At 44.4% G+C, this 18661-nt stretch overlaps 2 protein-coding genes across 5 annotated transcripts in view; both read left to right on the top strand.

Annotated features, from left to right (window-relative positions):
• The window catches only part of LOC106603820 (folliculin-interacting protein 1), a 72216-nt gene extending 63114 nt beyond the window's left edge, over positions 1-9102 (top strand). Inside the window, exons 14-18 of the mRNA XM_045716265.2 lie at positions 410-3104; positions 3254-3419; positions 3579-3779; positions 4859-4974; positions 5677-9102. Coding sequence (XP_045572221.2) covers positions 410-3104; positions 3254-3419; positions 3579-3779; positions 4859-4974; positions 5677-5755 — 3257 coding nt within the window. The 3' untranslated portion in view covers positions 5756-9102. The remainder of the gene's footprint in view (positions 1-409; positions 3105-3253; positions 3420-3578; positions 3780-4858; positions 4975-5676) is intronic.
• Positions 9103-10431: 1329 nt separating this feature from the next.
• rapgef6 (Rap guanine nucleotide exchange factor (GEF) 6) overlaps positions 10432-18661 on the top strand; it is a 194466-nt gene continuing 186236 nt past the window's right edge. For all 4 annotated transcript variants that reach the window (XM_082974748.1, XM_082974746.1, XM_082974745.1 and 1 more), the window contains exon 1: positions 10432-11230. Coding sequence is in view for 3 of the 4 variants with exons in the window: in XM_082974746.1 (XP_082830872.1) it covers positions 11156-11230 (75 nt within the window). In the remaining variant the exon portion in view is untranslated. The remainder of the gene's footprint in view (positions 11231-18661) is intronic.

The raw sequence follows: 18661 nt of genomic DNA, 5'->3' as shown, positions 1-18661 counted from the left end.
AGTCCCCGAGCTGACATGGTAAAAATCTGTCGTTCTTTCACTGAACAACCCACTGTTCCCTGGTAGGCCGTCATTGTAAATAAGAATTTGTTCTTAACTGACTTACCTAGTTAAATAAAGGTAAAAAAAATATATATATATTTATATAAAAATACTAGATGGTGTGCTTCATTTTAGTACAGGCACAGTTTGGAACTTTGGTGTACAACTCCACATAGTGGCTGAACAGGAGAAATGCAGCACTGAGCAGTGATGCTGATGGAGATTTCCTTCACTCTCCCAAATGTTAAAGGGAAAAAATAAGTTATACACATTTGACCACATTTTCATATTCTAAATGTGGCTTTACTTATGCAACAAGTGAAAATAAGAAATGTGTTGTTAACTGTGGTGTTTGTTTTGTGACTAGGTGACTTGTACGGGGCCATCGGCTCCCCGGTGCGTCTGTCCAGGACGGTAGTGGTGGGGCGGAGACGGGAGCTAGTCCAGCGACTCCTCTATGTACTCACCTACTTCATCCGCTGCTCTGAGCTGCTGGAGACCCACATGCTGGACAGCACTGAGGACGAGGCCATCGTCATCCCAGGCTCTCTCATCACCACTTCGCTGCAGCGTGGGGAGGTGGAGGAGTCAGACTATGTACTGGTCACCGTGCACAAGCCCAGCGGAGACTACCTCAGCCAGGGTCCCAAGCCCCAAGAGGACAGCAGCTACCCCTCACACAGCAACAACAGCGTGCAGTGCAGCACCTACACTGAGGCTGGCCCTAAGGAGGGGGACAGTAGTAACAACAGCCAGGGCTCCAAGAGCAGTGTCCTCCAGGCCCACTCCAGCCACAACACTAACGCTGTGCCCATCATCCACATGGAGGATGTTAGTGAGCCCACGCCGCTCAAGGAGTCACCAACCGCCTGTCTGGAGGCCAAGCTGGAAACAGTGGTGCGTGTGGGCTCCGCCTCCCCTAGGGAGACAGTGGTGCGTGTGGGCTCCGCCTCCCCCAGGGAGACAGTGGTGCGTGTGGGCTCCGCCTCCCCTAGGGAGACAGTGGTGCGTGTGGGCTCCGCCTCCCCTAGGGAGACAGTGGTGCGTGTGGGCTCCGCCTCCCCCAGGGAGACAGTGGTGCGTGTGGGCTCCGCCTCCCCCAGGGAGACAGTGGTGCGTGTGGGCTCCGCCTCCCCCAGGGAGCAGGTCTGTGTGCTGCTGGAGACGAAGCCTGAGACCGAGTTAGAGTTCAAGGCCAGCGAGAAGGAGGGGATGGGGAGTCTGCCCATCAAGGTGTTCCGCTCTTCTGGGATACCACTGGAGAAGAAGCCCCCTGACAAGACCGTACCTGTACCTGTACCCGGCCCCTTTTTGTCAAAACACCAGGAGGAGCCTGCCACCAAGGTGCTGTTTCTCATCGGCGACCCCCAGTCTCCAGGATCAGACACAGAGAGCAGGAGGAGGAAGCTTGAGGAGGACATTAAGAAGCACAAGAAATGCATCAAAGAGAAACAGAGGCAGCAACAGCAACAGCAGCAACAGCAACAGCAGCAACAGCAACCGCAACAACAGCAACCGCAACAACAGCAACCGCAGCAACAGCAACCGCAGCAACAGCAACCGCAACAACAGCAACCGCAACAACAGCAACCGCAGCAACAGCAACCGCAACAGCAACAGCAACCGCAACAGCAACCGCAACAACAGCAACCGCAACAACAGCAACCGCAACAACAGCAACCGCAACCGCAACAACAGCAACCGCAACCGCAACAACAGCAACCGCAACAACAGCAACCGCAACAACAGCAACCGCTACTGCAACAACCGCAACAACAGCAACCGCAACCGCAACAACAGCAACAGCAACTGCAACAACAGCAACCGCAACAGCAGCAACCGCAACAGCAGCAACCGCAACCGCACCAACAGCAACCGCAGCAACAGCAACCGCAGCAACTACAGCAATCACAATTACAGCAACCGCTACAACAACAGCAGCAGAGTGGGTGTGGTGACGGCGGCGATCAGAGGGTGATGTCTACTACCAGCACATCACCCGACCAAACCAAGACCAACGCTGGCGGAAAGAAGACTCTGATGCGTGTCTTCAGCAAGATGCCCCAGTGGAACCCTGTCAGCGAGGAGGAGTGCTCGGAGCTGTTCGACGAGTACTTCAGTGATGACAACCCTGTAGAGACCAGGACTATAGACGATGTGGCGAAATGCCTGGACTTGTCTAACGGCACGGACAAAACCCAGAAAGAGCTTCTGGACCCTTCGGGAGTCCAGAGTAGCAGTTGCTGTAAGGGACAGGGGGATCAGGGACAGAAGGGAACAGAGCAGGTGGGTGTGGGACTGGGAGGTGTTGGTGGGGATGAGGCTGAGGCTGATGTCCAGACCCGCTGTACGGGGGAGGCTGACGTCCAGGCCAGGTGTTGGGGGGAGGCTGACGTCCAGGCCAGGTGTGGGGGGGAGGCTGACGTCCAGGCCAGGTGTTGGGGGGAGGCTGACGTCCAGGCCAGGTGTGGGGGTGAGGCTGACGTCCAAGCCAGGTGTAGGGGGGAGGCTGACGTCCAAACCAGGTGTGGGGGGGGGGCTGACGTCCAGGCCAGGTGTGGGGGGGAGGCTGACGTCCAGGCCAGGTGTGGGGGGGAGGCTGACGTCCAGGCCAGGTGTGGGGGGGAGGCTGACGTCCAGACCAGGTGTGGGGGGGGGGCTGACGTCCAGGCCAGGTGTTGGGGGGAGGCTGACGTCCAGGCCAGGTGTGGGGGGGAGGCTGACGTCCAGGCCAGGCGTTGGGGGGAGGCTGACGTCCAGTCCAGGTGTAGGTGTGGCTCTACAGACACATCGGCGGCACGCTCCTGTAGAAGTTGTTCTGCTGAGCAGAACATGTGCATCCTGATTTCAGTAACCGTCCCCAAAGGGGCCCAACAAAAGAAGGGGGCCCCGCTTAATGACTGTGAGATCCCCCGGAACGAGAGTTCGGACAGTGCGCTTGGGGACAGCGAGAGTGAAGACGCAGGGCAGGACATCCACAGGCAGAGTGATAGCGACACCTACTACAGAGATGATCAGGAGCCAGATGAGTGGCAGGAAGAGGTGGAGGTCCCCTTCCCTGGGTGAGATACACACTGCTAGTGATGTCAACTTTATAAACGTGTTGGCATTCATATTAGGTTTTCAAGACACATATCAACTTCTATGTGAGTTGCATTTCTGGGTTACAATATGTTCTGATGTCTATCTATGCCATGTTTTAAATCAACAGGTCAAAGTTGGTGGAACATTTCTCCAAACCGAGCATTGCCAACTTTGGGAGGTCACTGTTCGGAGGGTACTGCACAACCTATGTGCCGGACTTTGTTCTGCAGGGGATGCCCAACGATGACAAACTAAGGCAGGGCCTCGTGTCAGAATTAGCCCACGCTGTACAGGTAAGAGACTGCTTTATACCTGAAGCACTGAAGTTTGTGTTGAAACTGGATTACGAGTCTTTATGCTTGCTTGAGGCTCATAAGGCGTCAACAGGAGTGCACTGCTGTATCTGGTCTGCATCTGTCGGAGCACAAAATTTTCTCTTCTTCTTTTTGCAGCATCCAGTGTTGGATGAGCCCATTGCAGAGGCGGTCTGCATTATCGCAGACACTGATAAGTGGACGGTGCAGGTAGCCAGCAGCCAGAGACGAGCCACGGACAACAACAAACTGGGGAAGGAGGTCCTGGTGTCCAGCCTCGTGTCCAGCCTGCTCCAGTCCACCCACCTGCTTTACAAGATGAATCTCTCCCCCAACTTTGTAAGTTCATACAAATACCAAATAACTATGCAGTTATTAACACTGTAAAAACAATCCCTACTCAGTAACACGTTAACACGAGGCTAATCAGTAACACGAGGCTAATCATTAACACGAGGCTAATCATTAACACGAGGCTAATCAGTTACACGAGGCTAATCAGTAACACGTTACCACAAGGCTAATCAGTAACACATTAACCCATGGCTAATCAGTAACACGTTAACACAAGGCTAATCAGTAACACGTTACCACAAGGCTAATCAGTAACACGTTAACCCATGGCTAATCAGTAACACGAGGCTAATCAGTAACACGTTAACCCATGGCTAATCAGAACACGTTAACACAAGGCTAATCAGTAGCACGTTACCACAAGGCTAATCAGTCGCACGTTAACACAAGGCTAATCAGTAACACGTTAACACAAGGCTAATCAGTAACACGTTAACCCATGGCTAATCAGTAACACGTTAACCCAAGGCTAATCAGTAACACGTTAACACGAGGCTAATCAGTAACACGTTAACACGAGGCTAATCAGTAACACGTTAACACAAGGCTAATCAGTAACACAAGGCTAATCAGTAACACAAGGCTAATCAGTAACACGTTGACACAAGGCTAATCAGTAACACGTTAACACAAGGCTAATCAGTAACACGTTAACACAAGGCTAATCAGTCGCACGTTAACACAAGGCTAATCAGTCGCACGTTAACACAAGGCTAATCAGTCGCACGTTAACACAAGGCTAATCAGTCGCACGTTAACACAAGGCTAATCAGTCGCACGTTAACACAAGGCTAATCAGTCGCACGTTAACACAAGGCTAATCAGTCGCACGTTAACACAAGGCTAATCAGTCGCACGTTAACACAAGGCTAATCAGTCGCACGTTAACACAAGGCTAATCAGTAACACATTAACACAAGGCTAATCAGTAACACGAGGCTAATCAGTAATACGTTAACACGAGGCTAATCAGTAACACGTTAACACGAGGCTAATCAGTAACACGTTAACACAAGGCTAATCAGTAATAAAGTTGTAATTGAGTTTGACATCCCTTTCCTCAGTGCATAATGCACCTTGAGGACAGACTCCAGGAGATCTACTTCAAGAGTAAAATGCTGGCAGAGTACCTGAAGGGACAGACTAGAGTGCACGTCAAGGAGCTGGGGATGGTCCTGGGGTGAGCACCTAAACTGTTTTTATACATTGGCTCTGCATCCAAAAAGACACCTATTCCCTATATAGTGCACTACTTTTGACCAGAACCCAATGGGAATAGGGTCCCGCTTTTTTTCAGATATCAGTATTGTGATCCATGTTGTCTTTCTGTTCTTAAAGGCCCAATGCAGCTGTTTTTATCTCAATATCAAATCATTTCTGGGTAACAATTAAGTACCTTACTGTGATAGTTTTCAATTAAAATGGTTAAAAATAGCTTCTTTGCAAGAGCAATTTCTCAAGAATTTTGCGAGGACTGCCAGGGCGTAGTTGTTATTAGCAGAGAGGTTTGGAACTCTTTCTTATTGGTCTATTAAGTTATTTACCACATGGTGATGTCACCAGGCAGGCCAAAACATGCTGAAATTTCAGGCTCTTTTTTTCAAACAGCTCTTACACTATCATTTTCACAAGTTAAGTGTTACTCCAACCTTAAGCAAAACTCAATATTAGGAAGGTGTCCTTAATGTTTTGTACACTCAGTGTACAAACAAAACACAGGGAAATCAAGTTTTTGACTGCACTGGGCCTTTAAAATACTGCACTGTGTTATTTACATCTCATTTAACAATCACAGTAACTGAATTAGGAGAATAAACCCTTGGCTTGTTGTTCTGTTGCTCACCTATGTACAATATTCTAAGCATGGCTCTTATTATTTCAGTATTGAGTCCAGTGACCTCCCCCTGCTGGCAGCGGTGGCAAGCACTCACTCTCCCTACGTGGCCCAAATACTGCTATAATAGATGGAACCAAAGCCAGAGTTGGCAGGTGACTGTGGACTGGAGCAGCCGGATACTGTGCTTCACCCTGGCCCAACACGTTGGCTTGACACTGTTCACTGACGCCCTGCTGATGCTCTGAGAGGGCGGGACGTGTCTCCTGGACAAGGTGTGCATCCCAGATTGCATACTATTCAAAAGATGGATCCAAGACCTCGGCTACTGCCACTGGGCATACAGACATACTGCCACAAGGGGACAGCCGAGTCCATGGTCTCCTCTGCTAGTAAGAGGTGAAGCTCTGTTGGCCCACTCCAGACCAGAGAGGCATGCTGCTGCTGTTGCCAATTGTCTTCTTTTTCAGTGTTTTTCCCCCTCCTCTGCATCAACATTATTTTAACCCAGTTAAAGGATAAGAAAGCCAAATAATTTTTCTGTTGAGTATAAATAATAATCAAGACATCAATTCTAAAATATATTTTTTTTTATATCTACTACTTTCCTGTACAATCTTTTACCCGTTTAACCAGGAAGCACAGGTGATACAGTGAGGGAAAAATGTATTTGATCCCCTGCTGATTTTGTACTTTTGCCCACTGACAAACAAATTATCAGTCTATAATTTTAATGGTAGGTTTATTTGAACAGTGAGAGACAGAATAACAACAACAAAAATCCAGAAAAACGCATGTCAAAAATGTTATAAATTGATTTGCATTTTAATGAGGGAAATAAGTATTTGACCCCTCTGCAAAACATGACTTAGTACTTGGTGGCAAAACCCTTTTTGGCAATCACAGAGGTCAGACGTTTCTTGTAGTTGACCACCAGGTTTGCACACATCTCAGGAGGGATTTTGTCCCACTCCTCTTTGCAGATCTTCTCCAAGTCATTAAGGTTTTGAGGCTGACGTTTGGCAACTCGAACCTTCAGCTCCCTCCACAGATTTTCTATGGGATTAAGGTCTGGAGACTGGCTAGACCACTCCAGGACCTTAATGTGCTTCTTCTTGAGCCACTCCTTTGTTGCCTTGGCCGTGTGTTTTGGGTCATTGTCATGCTGGAATACCCATCCACGACCCATTTTCAATGCCCTGGCTGAGGGAAGGAGGTTCTCACCCAAGATTTGACGGTACATGGCCCCGTCCATCGTCCCTTTGATGCGGTGAAGTTGTCCTGTCCCCTTAGCAGAAAAACACCCCCAAAGCATAATGTTTCCACCTCCATGTTTGACGGTGGGGATGGTGTTCTTGGGGTCATAGGCAGCATTTGTCCTCCTCCAAACACGGCGAGTTGAGTTGATGCCAAAGAGCTCCATTTTGGTCTCATTTGACCACAACACTTTCACCCAGTTGTCCTCTGAATGATTGATGTTCATTGGCAAACTACAGACGAGCATGTGTATGTGCTTTCTTGAGCAGGGGGACCTTGCGGGCTCTGCAAGATTTCAGTCCTTCACGGCATAGTGTGTTACCAGTTGTTTTCTTGGTGACTATGGTCCCAGCTGCCTTGAGATCATTGACAAGATCCTCCCGTGTAGTTCTGGGCTGATTCCTCACCGTTCTCATGATCATTGCAACTCCACGAGGTGAGATCTTGCATGGAGCCGAGGGAGATTGACAGTTCTTTTGTGTTTCTTCCATTTGCGAATAATCGCACCAACTGTTGTCACCTTCTCACCAAGCTGCTTGGCGATGGTCTTGTAGCCCATTCCAGCCTTGTGTAGGTCGACAATCTTGTCCCTGACATCCTTGGAGAGCTCTTTGGTCTTTGCCATGGTGGAGAATTTGGAATCTGATTGATTGATTGCTTCTGTGGACAGGTGTCTTTTATACAGGTAACAAACTGAGATTAGGAGCACTCCCTTTAAGAGTGTGCTCCTAATCTCAGCTCATTACCTGTATAAAAGACACCTGGGAGCCAGAAATATTTCTGATTGAGAGGGGGTCAAATACTTATTTCCCTCATTAAAATGCAAATCAATTTATAATATTTTGACATGCGTTTTTCTCTATATTTTTGTTATTATTCTGTCTCTCACTGTTCAAATAAACCTACCATTAAAATTATAGACTGATCATTTCTTTGTCAGTGGGCAAATGTACAAAATCAGCAGGGGATCAAATACCTTTTTCCCTCACTGTAGATAGGATGAGCTTTTTTTTTTACTTGTATTGAATATGGTCATATTCACTTTATTTCAATTATGTTTCTGTGTTCTTCATGTATTTGTTTACAAGTGTACTTGACCTGAGATGTCTCCCTCAATGGTCCATAATTCATTGGATTTCATTTGAAAATGAACTACACTAATTATATAAACATAGGCCTGGAAGTCGTATCTGGGTAATTTATACACATTCATTGTAATTCTTAATTGCAGTGTAGCTTTAACATTCTTGATCACAGGTACAGCACTACCTCAGATATTTTGTGGGCGATCGACGCTGCACGCTTTTTATAGTTGCCGACGAGATAAGCCTGAGAGAATTATTTGTATTTTTAAATATGTGGAATGTTCAAATAAAACTGCGAACCCAATGCTGAACTCTATTGAAAAAGGGATGTTAATAATTACATATTTGAAAATGGGGAAAACCTTTAATTATTTTTGGAATACAACAAGAGCTCATTTCTACTGCGGTATGTGGGGGAAAATAAACAAAAAATGATCTACATATATTTTTAAACTGAAATATTTTCACAAGTTTAAAATATTTTTATCGCTTTGACACCATCATACTATGTTTACGGCTGTATTGCATGCTACAAAGGGAGAGTTTGTGGAATATCTGTTAGCAATACGTGTATCAGTTCCTTAAACTATACTCAATGTTTATGGCAAAACCAATAATTAAAAAAATGTATTGCTGTATTGATTTTACAAAAGCAAGACACAAAACCACATCTAAACCACAGATTTGTTTTTATTTTTTTTATAAATATTTTTACCAACCATGAAATTCACGTGTTGCATTTCATTTGGAAGTACTTTGTCTGGAGAGTGTGCCATGCTATGGAGTCTTAATGGACATGTGGCATGAATGGATCAGGGGCTTCTGAAGAATTTATTTTGCTGGTTGAAATTATTTTTACATGCTTATCATGTAAGATGCTAGGTCCTTCAGGATATGTTCTTGTTGCATTTTGTAAAGCTCCTGATTATTTCTATGAGGTATGTCTACTTTTCTCTTTATATATGAATAAATGATTTAGTATGGTGTGTAACGGTTAATGTAAATTGTACATATTCAGTTAATTTCCATTTATTTGTACATAATGTCTTTGAATATGAATTGTTTCTAAAATTATCCTTTCCCAATTTTAAGGGAATGTTGTGCAATAAAGATGCCAATGTTGTAGATGAAAGTGTCTCAGTACATACTTTCAGTATTAATGTTTCAGTCCAAATTCATGTTTAATTTTAGTAAGAATGATGCCAATTAAAAGGGAAATGCCACCAAACGTACAGTAAGTTACTGCATTACCTTTTCACATAGGGAAGTGCCTTTGGTTTTTATTTAAATAGCCTTGTCTATAAAGAGCCTTTAATATCATGAGTTAACTTACATTTTAGTTATATTGAGAGGTTTTCAACATGCTCAAAAAAACGCTAAACAACGAAGGTTGGCGTTTTCACTCACTGTCTCTCGTGCCTGTGTAACAGCTTAGCTTCCGTCCCTCTCCTCGCCCCACCTGGGCTTAAACCAGGGACCATCTGCACACATCGATAACAGCCACCCTTGAAGCATCGTTACCCATCGCTCCACAAAAGCCGCGGCCCTTGCAGAGCAAGGGGAACAACTACTTCAAGGTCTCAGAGCGAGTGACGTCACCGATTGAAACGCTATTAGCTCGCACCCCGCTAACTAGCTAGCCATTTCACATCAGTTACAATCACCCCCTTTTGACCTCCTCCTTTTCCGCAGCAACCAGTAATCCGGGTCACGGCACAACTTGTTTTGTTTATTTGCACCACCAAGATTTACATGCTAAAATTGCTACTGGTCTGTTACTTGAACTCTGTGAGGCATATATTTGGGCTGCAGTTTCTGAGGCTGGTAACTCTAACTTATCTTCTGCACAGTGGCGGTTCTAGACCATTACAACTGGGGGGGCCAAGCTGGGGCCAGTTGTACTGTTAGAGGGGCCAGTTACATTAATAACAGATGTAAAAAAAGATTGATATCAAATATTAGTTTTGTAAAAATTATTTCATACTCCACATTTAGGGGGGCCACAAGGGTGTCCAAAATTGTCACAGGGGCACTATCATCAAGGCAAAGGGTGGCTACTTTGAAGAATCTCAAATATTAAATATATTTTGATATGTTTAAATGTATTTAATTTACTTTTACCCGTTTTTCGTGGTATCCAATTGGTAGCCCCATGGGTCTCCCGGTCACGGCCGGCTGCGATGGAAAGTCACATGTTTTTCTCGCGATATTCAGGACATGAATCAGGGAGGGAGCGGAACGTTTTCCACTAGTTACCACAGCCACAAAGTCAAACTTCATTATGGTATAAATCCATGAAAACATCAATTTGGTTTTGGGTCTTAATTTAATAAGGTTAGGCACAAGGTTAGTAATGTGGTTAAGGTCATGTTTAAAATCACATTTTAAGAAGCTAAATTGTATAGTTCATGACTTTGTGGCTGTGGTTACTAGTGACGACCGAGCGCAACAAGAATTTACTTTTTTTTATGTATAACAAAAACCGACACCCAGCTACCTAAAGCTGATAGACTAATATTTTATGTATGCAGGAGCTTAACACGTGTAGTGTCATTTGTTACAGTATAGCAGACAGTTGGCTTGATTTTGCAACAAGGACAGAGAGTTGGTGGTTCTGAAAAACACTTAAAGGCCGAAGGTTTATCAGCTGATGAGATTTGCTTTTGAGAACTGTGAGGAAACGTTAGTAGCTATCCCACAGACAGACAAGTATGTTCTCAAACTAAGCTGAAGAAGTGAAGAGCTTGCGAGCGCATTATCTATTGTTTCACCATTGGTAATATTCACTTCCTTTTGTAGTACGTTTTGTTGAATAATGAAACGTTATTACTGTTTTTTTAACGATAGCCACCTCCTGCGGCTGCGTTCTTGAGCTGTCAATGAACAGAGGGATCACAGATTCCACTCCGGCGTCGAGACAGAAGTCAGTCCCAAATGAAGAACTGATGATCAGGAGGCAACTTTCCAACTGGATGCTAAAGATGCAAATAATTTTTGTATTATTTACTTTTAGTACATTTTATGCGCACCAGTTGCGTTCTAGAGGTTAGTTTTGTGTTAAATTTTACAAGGCATTTTCACTCCATGCTCGGGCGAGGAAAAGAGCGACGGGATGGAAGTTTAGCGGTATCGGCCTTAAAAAGTGAGACTGGGATCTCTTGAGGATTTGATTATTGTGTGAAGTTATGACAATGACTGGATCAATGGAAAATTCTTTCAAACAAGCTTTAAAGAAACCTCCATCACTACGGACAGCAGAGGTAAGCAAGCTGAATATAGCTAAGCTGTGTGTTCTTGGTTTGAATTTCTCAAGTCGGAAAGCTAAAGTAGCTTACTGCCGTTAGCTAACTGGAGTAATTTAGCTAGCTAGCATGCTAACGCACGAGTTGATGAGGAGCAATGTTTTAACCATTCATCCAGCCAGTCACTGAGTTGGTTTTGTTACCAGGAAAGTAAGAATGAACCATCTAGCTGGTATTTTATTTGTGTGTGTGTGTGTGTGTACTGAAGTTACTAAGCTAGTTGGCTATCCAACAACATGAGAGCGAGCATGCTAACTAACGTTACAGCCTGAGTGAGTTGTCGATTATATTTAAATGACGTCACGAAGATCGTTCATTAACGTTATGGTCTCCCTTAGTTTTCTGAAAAGCTGCATCTTGAAATAATAAATGATTATGCAATTGTTGTCCTATTATATTATAAGGCCAGGCTCCGGTCGACTATATTCAATAGAATCCCTCTGACTGTCAGTTTGATTACTGTTAGGAGTTTTGTGAGAATGCAGTTTGTCACGGTTCTTTGTAAATCCAAACCTCAGCCCATTAAAACTGTGGAGTCCCAGCTGTGTTGGCACTGCTTTTCCTATACTATCTCCCTAAGGAGTCTGTGTTTAGTTGTAGACCATATTGAATTGCAAGCATTTTTCAATCGGTACAATCGGTTAAATACCACCCACATCCCAGTTCAAAAGCCTAAAACCCGGACGACGTTGGGCAAATTGTGGGCCGCCCTATGGGACTCCCAATCATGGCAGGTTGTGATACAGGCTGGAATCTCACCAGGGTGTCTGTAGTGACTCCTCTAGCGCTTAGACCACTGCACAACTCAGGAGCCCCTCTTTGCACTTTTTCAGAAAGTGAGTGTATATAATACAAAGTGACAACAAACTCTCTAACAACCATGTTTTGGTCCTCAAACATAAACAAACAGTGGTTAAAAATTACTATTGAGGAGGGTAAGTTCGATGTCCTGTTAGTGATATGAATGAAAATGTGTTGCTGTTTGGTACTGGTTACCTTGTAGGCCGAGAGAGGCATTGCATGCTTTGCTGTCAGATGTTTACATTTACATTTACATTTTAGTCATTTAGCAGACACTCTTATCCTGTCTGGGCTAGGGGGCAGTATTTTCACGGCCGGATGAAAAACGTACCCAATTTAAACAGGTTACTACTCTGGCTCAGAAACTAGAATATCCTCTCTGGATTTCGTCCCACCTACGCAACAGCCAGTGTAATCCCGTGGCGCGATATTCAAATACCTTAGAAATGCTATTACTTCAATTTCTCAAACGTATGACTATTTTACACCATTTTAAAGACAAGACTCTCGTTAATCTAACCACACTGTCCGATTTCAAAAAGGCTTTACAACGAAAGCAAAACATTAGATTATGTCAGCAGAGTACCCAGCCAGAAATAATCAGACACCCATTTTTCAAGCTAGCATATAATGTCACAAAAAACAAAACCACAGCTAAATGCAGCACTAACCTTTGATGATCTTCATCAGATGACAACCCTAGGACATTATGTTATACAATACATGCATGTTTTGTTCAATCAAGTTCATATTTATATCAAAAACCAGCTTTTTACATTAGCATGTGACGTTCAGAACTAGCATACCCCCCGCAAACTTCCGGTGAATTTACTAAATTACTCACGATAAACGTTCACAAAAAACATAACAATTATTTGAAGAATTATAGATACAGAACTCCTTTATGCACTCGCTATGTCCGATTTTAAAATAGCTTTTCGGTAAAAGCACATTTTGCAATATTCTGAGTAGATAGCCCGGCATCACAGGGCTAGCAATTTAGACACCCACCAAGTTTAGCCCTCACCAAAGTCAGATTTACTATAAGAAAAATGTTATTACCTTTGCTGTTCTTCATCAGAATGCACTCCCAGGACTTCTACTTCAATAACAAATGTTGGTTTGGTTCAAAATAATCCATAGTTATGTTCAAATATCCTCTGTTTTGTTCGTGCGTTCAAGACACTATCCGAAAGGGTAAAGAAGGGTGACGCGCCCGACGCGTTTCGTGACAAAACATTTCTAAATATTCCATTACCGTACTTCGAAGCATGTCAACCGCTGTTTAAAATCAATTTTTATGCCATTTTTCTTGTAAAAAAGTGATAATATTCCGACCGGGAAACCGTGTTTTCGTTCAAAGAGAGAGAAAATAAAAACATGGGGTCGCCTTGTGCACGCACCTCAGTCTCATTGTCCTCTGATAGACCACTTACCAAAGGTGCTAATGTTTTTCAGCCAGGGGCTGCCTCGACATCATTCAGCTTTTTCCCGGGTTCTGAGAGCCTATGGGAGCCGTAGGAAGTGTCACGTTACAGCAAAGATCCTACGTTTTCAATAAAGAGAGTCAAGAAGCCCAAGGAATGGTCAGAGGGCACTTCCTGTACAGAATCTTCTCAGGTTTTTGCCTGCCATATGAGTTCTGTTATACTCACAGACACCATTCAAACAGTTTTAGAAATTTTAGGGTGTTTTCTATCCAAAGCCAATAATTATATGCATATTCTAGTTTCTGGGCAGTAGTAATAACCAGATTAAATCGGGTACGTTTTTTATCCGGCCGTGTAAATATTGCCCCCTAGCCATAACAGGATATGCATATTATTAGTATATTTGGATAGAAAACACTCTGAAGTTGGCGTCCCACCTAGCCCATAGAAGTTATCCAAAGCGACTTACAGTAGTGAATTTCATACATTTCATTTCATGCATTTTTTTGGTATTTTTTGTGTACTGGCCCCCCTGGCATTGCACACACCATGCTGGCGTTGCAAACACCATGCTCTACCAACTGAGCCACAGGGAAGCCTGGGCTTTGTGTGTGATGTTTAGGCTGCAGGTATGGGCGGTGTCCCAAATGGTGCCCTTTCCTTTACATAATGCTCTATGGCCCCTGGTCAAATGGTGCCCTTTCCCCTACATATTGCTCTATGGCCCCTGGTCAAAGTAGTCCACTATGTAGGAAATAGGGTGCCATTTGGGGGACACATGATGTCCTGAGTTTACAGTTAATCATCCCCCTCTATCCGCTGTGCCAGTAGAAGTGCATGATGTACTATGCTGCTATTGAGTATAGCATGGATATCAGACATTTTTATTGCAGTCGACACCATCTTTTCAAAGTTCTCCTAGCAACAGGCACTGGATGATGAAGCTCATATCACTTTGGTTTATTTTATAGACATGAGCGTGGTGGACGTTTTACTTTGGGAATTGGAAGCGTCTCCGTTTGAGCTGGATCTCCCTGGGTTCCCCAAAGACAGATAAAAAAATAAAAAAAACACAAAAAAATGGTGTAAAAGATAAGAACTGTTTGTCCTTCTGGTTTCCCTTTAGTTTAATCACCATGTGTTGTTGTTGAGGAGATTGTGTGTATCCATGCCTAAGGGTAGGGAGTCCTATTGGACACCTTTTTTTTTAATGCCACCATGAGAGGCTAACCGTAAGGTCTCTGGATTCTAACACACAGAAAAGCACTGATGTGTGATTCTGTTGTAGAAACAAGAAAAAGAGACTTATCACCCGGTTTATCATGTCTGTGCACCAATTTAATTAGTTATTTGTTCATTTTAGGATAACATTTCTTCCCTCTTCACCATAATAGGCCCAGCAAGTTGTCAGCAGCATTGCTAAGGGGTGTGTCTCATTGTATGGTTCTGGCTAAAGCTGCTTTGGAATGAGGCTTTGACATCTGAGACAACTTGCCTTGACAATTCATATGGAGGAAAAAAAATCAGAGGACTGCATATTTAACAGTACTAACCCATAATCTTTCAGCAATAAAACAGGCCTCTCATTCGCAATGTGAAGTTGATGCGTTTGGTGTGACGTATTTCACTCATCCATTGACTAGTTGAGGTGGAACATATAGGTCACAGCTTCCTGTGAGAACGAGAGCGCAGAAGGTGTGAGTTTGGAACATACACCTACTTCATAAAACTAGGCTCATATCCAGTACTTGGACTGTTAGCTTAACCAACTGAATGACAAGAGTAGCCTAATGATAGTCTTATATGTTATCTCTGATGTCATTGATTTGCAAAATGCCACTCATCTTGTCAACAAATACTCATACACTTCGATCACACTGACAGCGTCATTGCGTTTTGGTACACCAGAAGTACATTCATTTTCCAATGGAACGATGGGTTTGCCTTGAAGCATTGCGTTGAAGAGTCTGTTGTAGTGCGTTCTGTGTGGTGCATACATTTACATTTGACATTTAAGTCATTTAGCAGACGCTCTTATCCAGAGCGACTTACAAATTGGTGCATTCACCTTATAATATCCAGTGGAACAACCACTTTACAATAGTGCATCTATATCTTTTAAGGGGGGGGGGGGTTAGAGGGATTACTTTATCCTATCCCAGGTATTCCTTAAAGAGGTGGGGTTTCAGGTGTCTCCGGAAGGTGGTGATTGACTCCGCTGTCCTGGCGTCGTGAGGGAGCTTGTTCCACCATTGGGGTGCCAGAGCAGCGAACAGTTTTGACTGGGCTGAGCGGGAACTGTGCTTCCTCAGAGGTAGGGAGGCGAGCAGGCCAGAGGTGGATGAACGCAGTGCCCTTGTTTGGGTGTAGGGCCTGATCAGAGCCTGAAGGTACGGAGGTGCCGTTCCCCTCACGGCTCCGTAGGCAAGCACCATGGTCTTGTAGCGGATGCGAGCTTCAACTGGAAGCCAGTGGAGAGAGCGGAGGAACGGGGTGACGTGAGAGAACTTGGGAAGGTTGAACACCAGACGGGCTGCGGCGTTCTGGATGAGTTGTAGGGGTTTAATGGCACAGGCAGGGAGCCCAACCAACAGTGAGTTGCAGTAATCCAGACGGGAGATGACAAGTGCCTGGATTAGGACCTGCACCGCTTCCTGTGTGAGGCAGGGTCGTACTCTGCGAATGTTGTAGAGCATGAACCTACAGGATCGGGTCACCGCCTTGATGTTAGTGGAGAACGACAGGGTGTTGTCCAGGGTCACGCCGAGGCTCTTAGCACTCTGGGAGGAGGACACAAGGGAGTTGTCAACCGTGATGGCGAGATCATGGAACGGGCAGTCCTTCCCCGGGAGGAAGAGCAGCTCCGTCTTGCCGAGGTTCAGCTTGAGGTGGTGATCCGTCATCCACACTGATATGTCTGCCAGACATGCAGAGATGCGATTCGCCACCTGGTTGTCAGAAGGGGGAAAGGAGAAGATTAATTGTGTGTCGTCTGCATAGCAATGATAGGAGAGACCATGTGAGGATATGACAGAGCCAAGTGACTTGGTGTATAGCGAGAATAGGAGAGGGCCTAGAACAGAGCCCTGGGGGACACCAGTGGTGAGAGCACGTGGTGCGGAGACAGATTCTCGCCACGCCACCTGGTAGGAGCGACCTGTCAGGTAGGACGCAATCCAAGCGTGGGCCGCGCCGGAGATGCCCAGCTCGGAGAGGGTGGAGAGGAGGATCTGATGGTTCACAGTATCAAAGGCAGCAGATAGGTCTAGAAGGATGAGAGCAGAGGAGAGAGAGTTAGCTTTAGCAGTGCGGAGAGCCTCCGTGACACAGAGAAGAGCAGTCTCAGTTGAATGCCCAGTCTCGAAACCTGACTGATTAGGATCAAGAAGGTCATTCTGAGAGAGATAGCAAGAGAGCTGGCCAAGGACGGCACGTTCAAGAGTTTTGGAGAGAAAAGAAAGAAGGGATACTGGTCTGTAGTTGTTGACATCGGAGGGATCGAGTGTAGGTTTTTTCAGAAGGGGTGCATACGTTGGATGTATTGAAGGTTCACCTTCCAACAGGACAACAAGCACCTAACCCTAAGCACACAGCCAAGACAACGCAGGAGTGGCTTCGAGACAAGTCTCTGAATGTACTCGAGTGGCCCAGCCAGAGCCCAGACTTGAACCAGACCGAACATCTCTGGAGTAGAGGTCGATCGATTGAAATCGGCCATGCCGATTTAAGTTTTTATAACAATCGGTAATCTGCCTTTTTGGACACCGATTATGGCCGATTACATTGCAATCCACAAGGAGCCTGCGTGGCAGGCTGACCACCTGTTACGCGAGTGCAGCATCAAAAGGAGCCAAGGTAAGTTGCTAGCTAGCATTAAACTTAACTTATGAAAAACAATCAATCTTAACATAATCACTAGTTAACTACACATGGTTGATGATATTACTAGGTTAACTAGCTTGTCCTGCATTGCATATAATCAATGGGGTGCCTGTTAATTTATCATAGAATCACAGCCTACTTCGCCAAACGGGTGATGATTTAACAAAAGAACATTCGTGAAAAAGGCACAATCGTCGCACAAATGTGCCTAACCATAAACATCAATGTCTTTCTTCAAATCAATACACAAAGTATATCTTTTTTTAAACCTGCATATTTAGTTAAAAGAAATGCATGTTAGCAGGCAATATTAACTAAGGAAATTGTGTCACTTCTATTGCCTTCTGTGCAACAGAGTCAGGGTATATGCAGCAGTTTGGGCCGCCTGGCTCTTTGCGTACTGTGTGAAGACCATTTCTTCCTAACAAAGACTGTAATTAATTTGCTAGAATTTTACATAATTATGACATAACATTGAAGCTTTTGCAATGTAACAGGAATATTTAGACTTAGGGATGCCACCCGTTAGATAAAATACGGAATGGTTCCGTATTTCACTGAAAGAATAAACGTTTTGTGATAATTAAATGATAGTTTCCGGATTTGACCATAGGCTCATATTTCTGTGTTTATTATATTATAATTATGACTTGATATTTGATAGAGCAGTCTGACTGAGCAGTGGTAGGCAGCAGCAGGCTCGTAAGCATTCATTCAAACAGCACTTTTCTGCGTTTGCCAGCAGCTCTTAGCAATGCTTGATTCATAGCGTTGTTTATGACTTCTAACCTATCAACTCCTGAGATTAGGCTGGCAATACTGAAGTGCCTATTAGAACATCCAATAGTCAAAGGTATATGAAATACAAATGGTACAGAGAGAAATAGTTGTCATATTTCCTATAATAACTACAAGCTAAAACTTCTTAACTGGGAATATTGAAGACTCATGTTAAAAGGAAACACCAGTTTTCATATGTTCTGATGTTTTGAGCAAGGAACTTAAACGTTAGCTTTTTTACATGGCACATATTGCACTTTGAGAATTTATTTATTTTATGTATTATATTAAGTTAAAATAAGTGTTCATTGTTAATTCAGTATTGCTGTAATTGTCATTATTACATATATAAAAATCTGCCGATTTAATCGGTATCGTCTTTTTTTGGTCCTCCTATAATCTGTATCGGTGTCAGCGTTGAAAAGTCAGTCGGTTGACCTCCACTTTGGAGAGATCTGAAAATAGCTGTGCAGCGACGCTCCCCATCCAACCTGTC

The sequence above is a fragment of the Salmo salar genome, chromosome 04 (assembly GCF_965601325.2).
Source record: "Salmo salar chromosome 04, fSalSal1, whole genome shotgun sequence".
Classification (NCBI taxonomy): Eukaryota; Metazoa; Chordata; class Actinopteri; order Salmoniformes; family Salmonidae; genus Salmo; species Salmo salar.
This window is presented reverse-complemented; position numbering and strand designations above follow the sequence as displayed.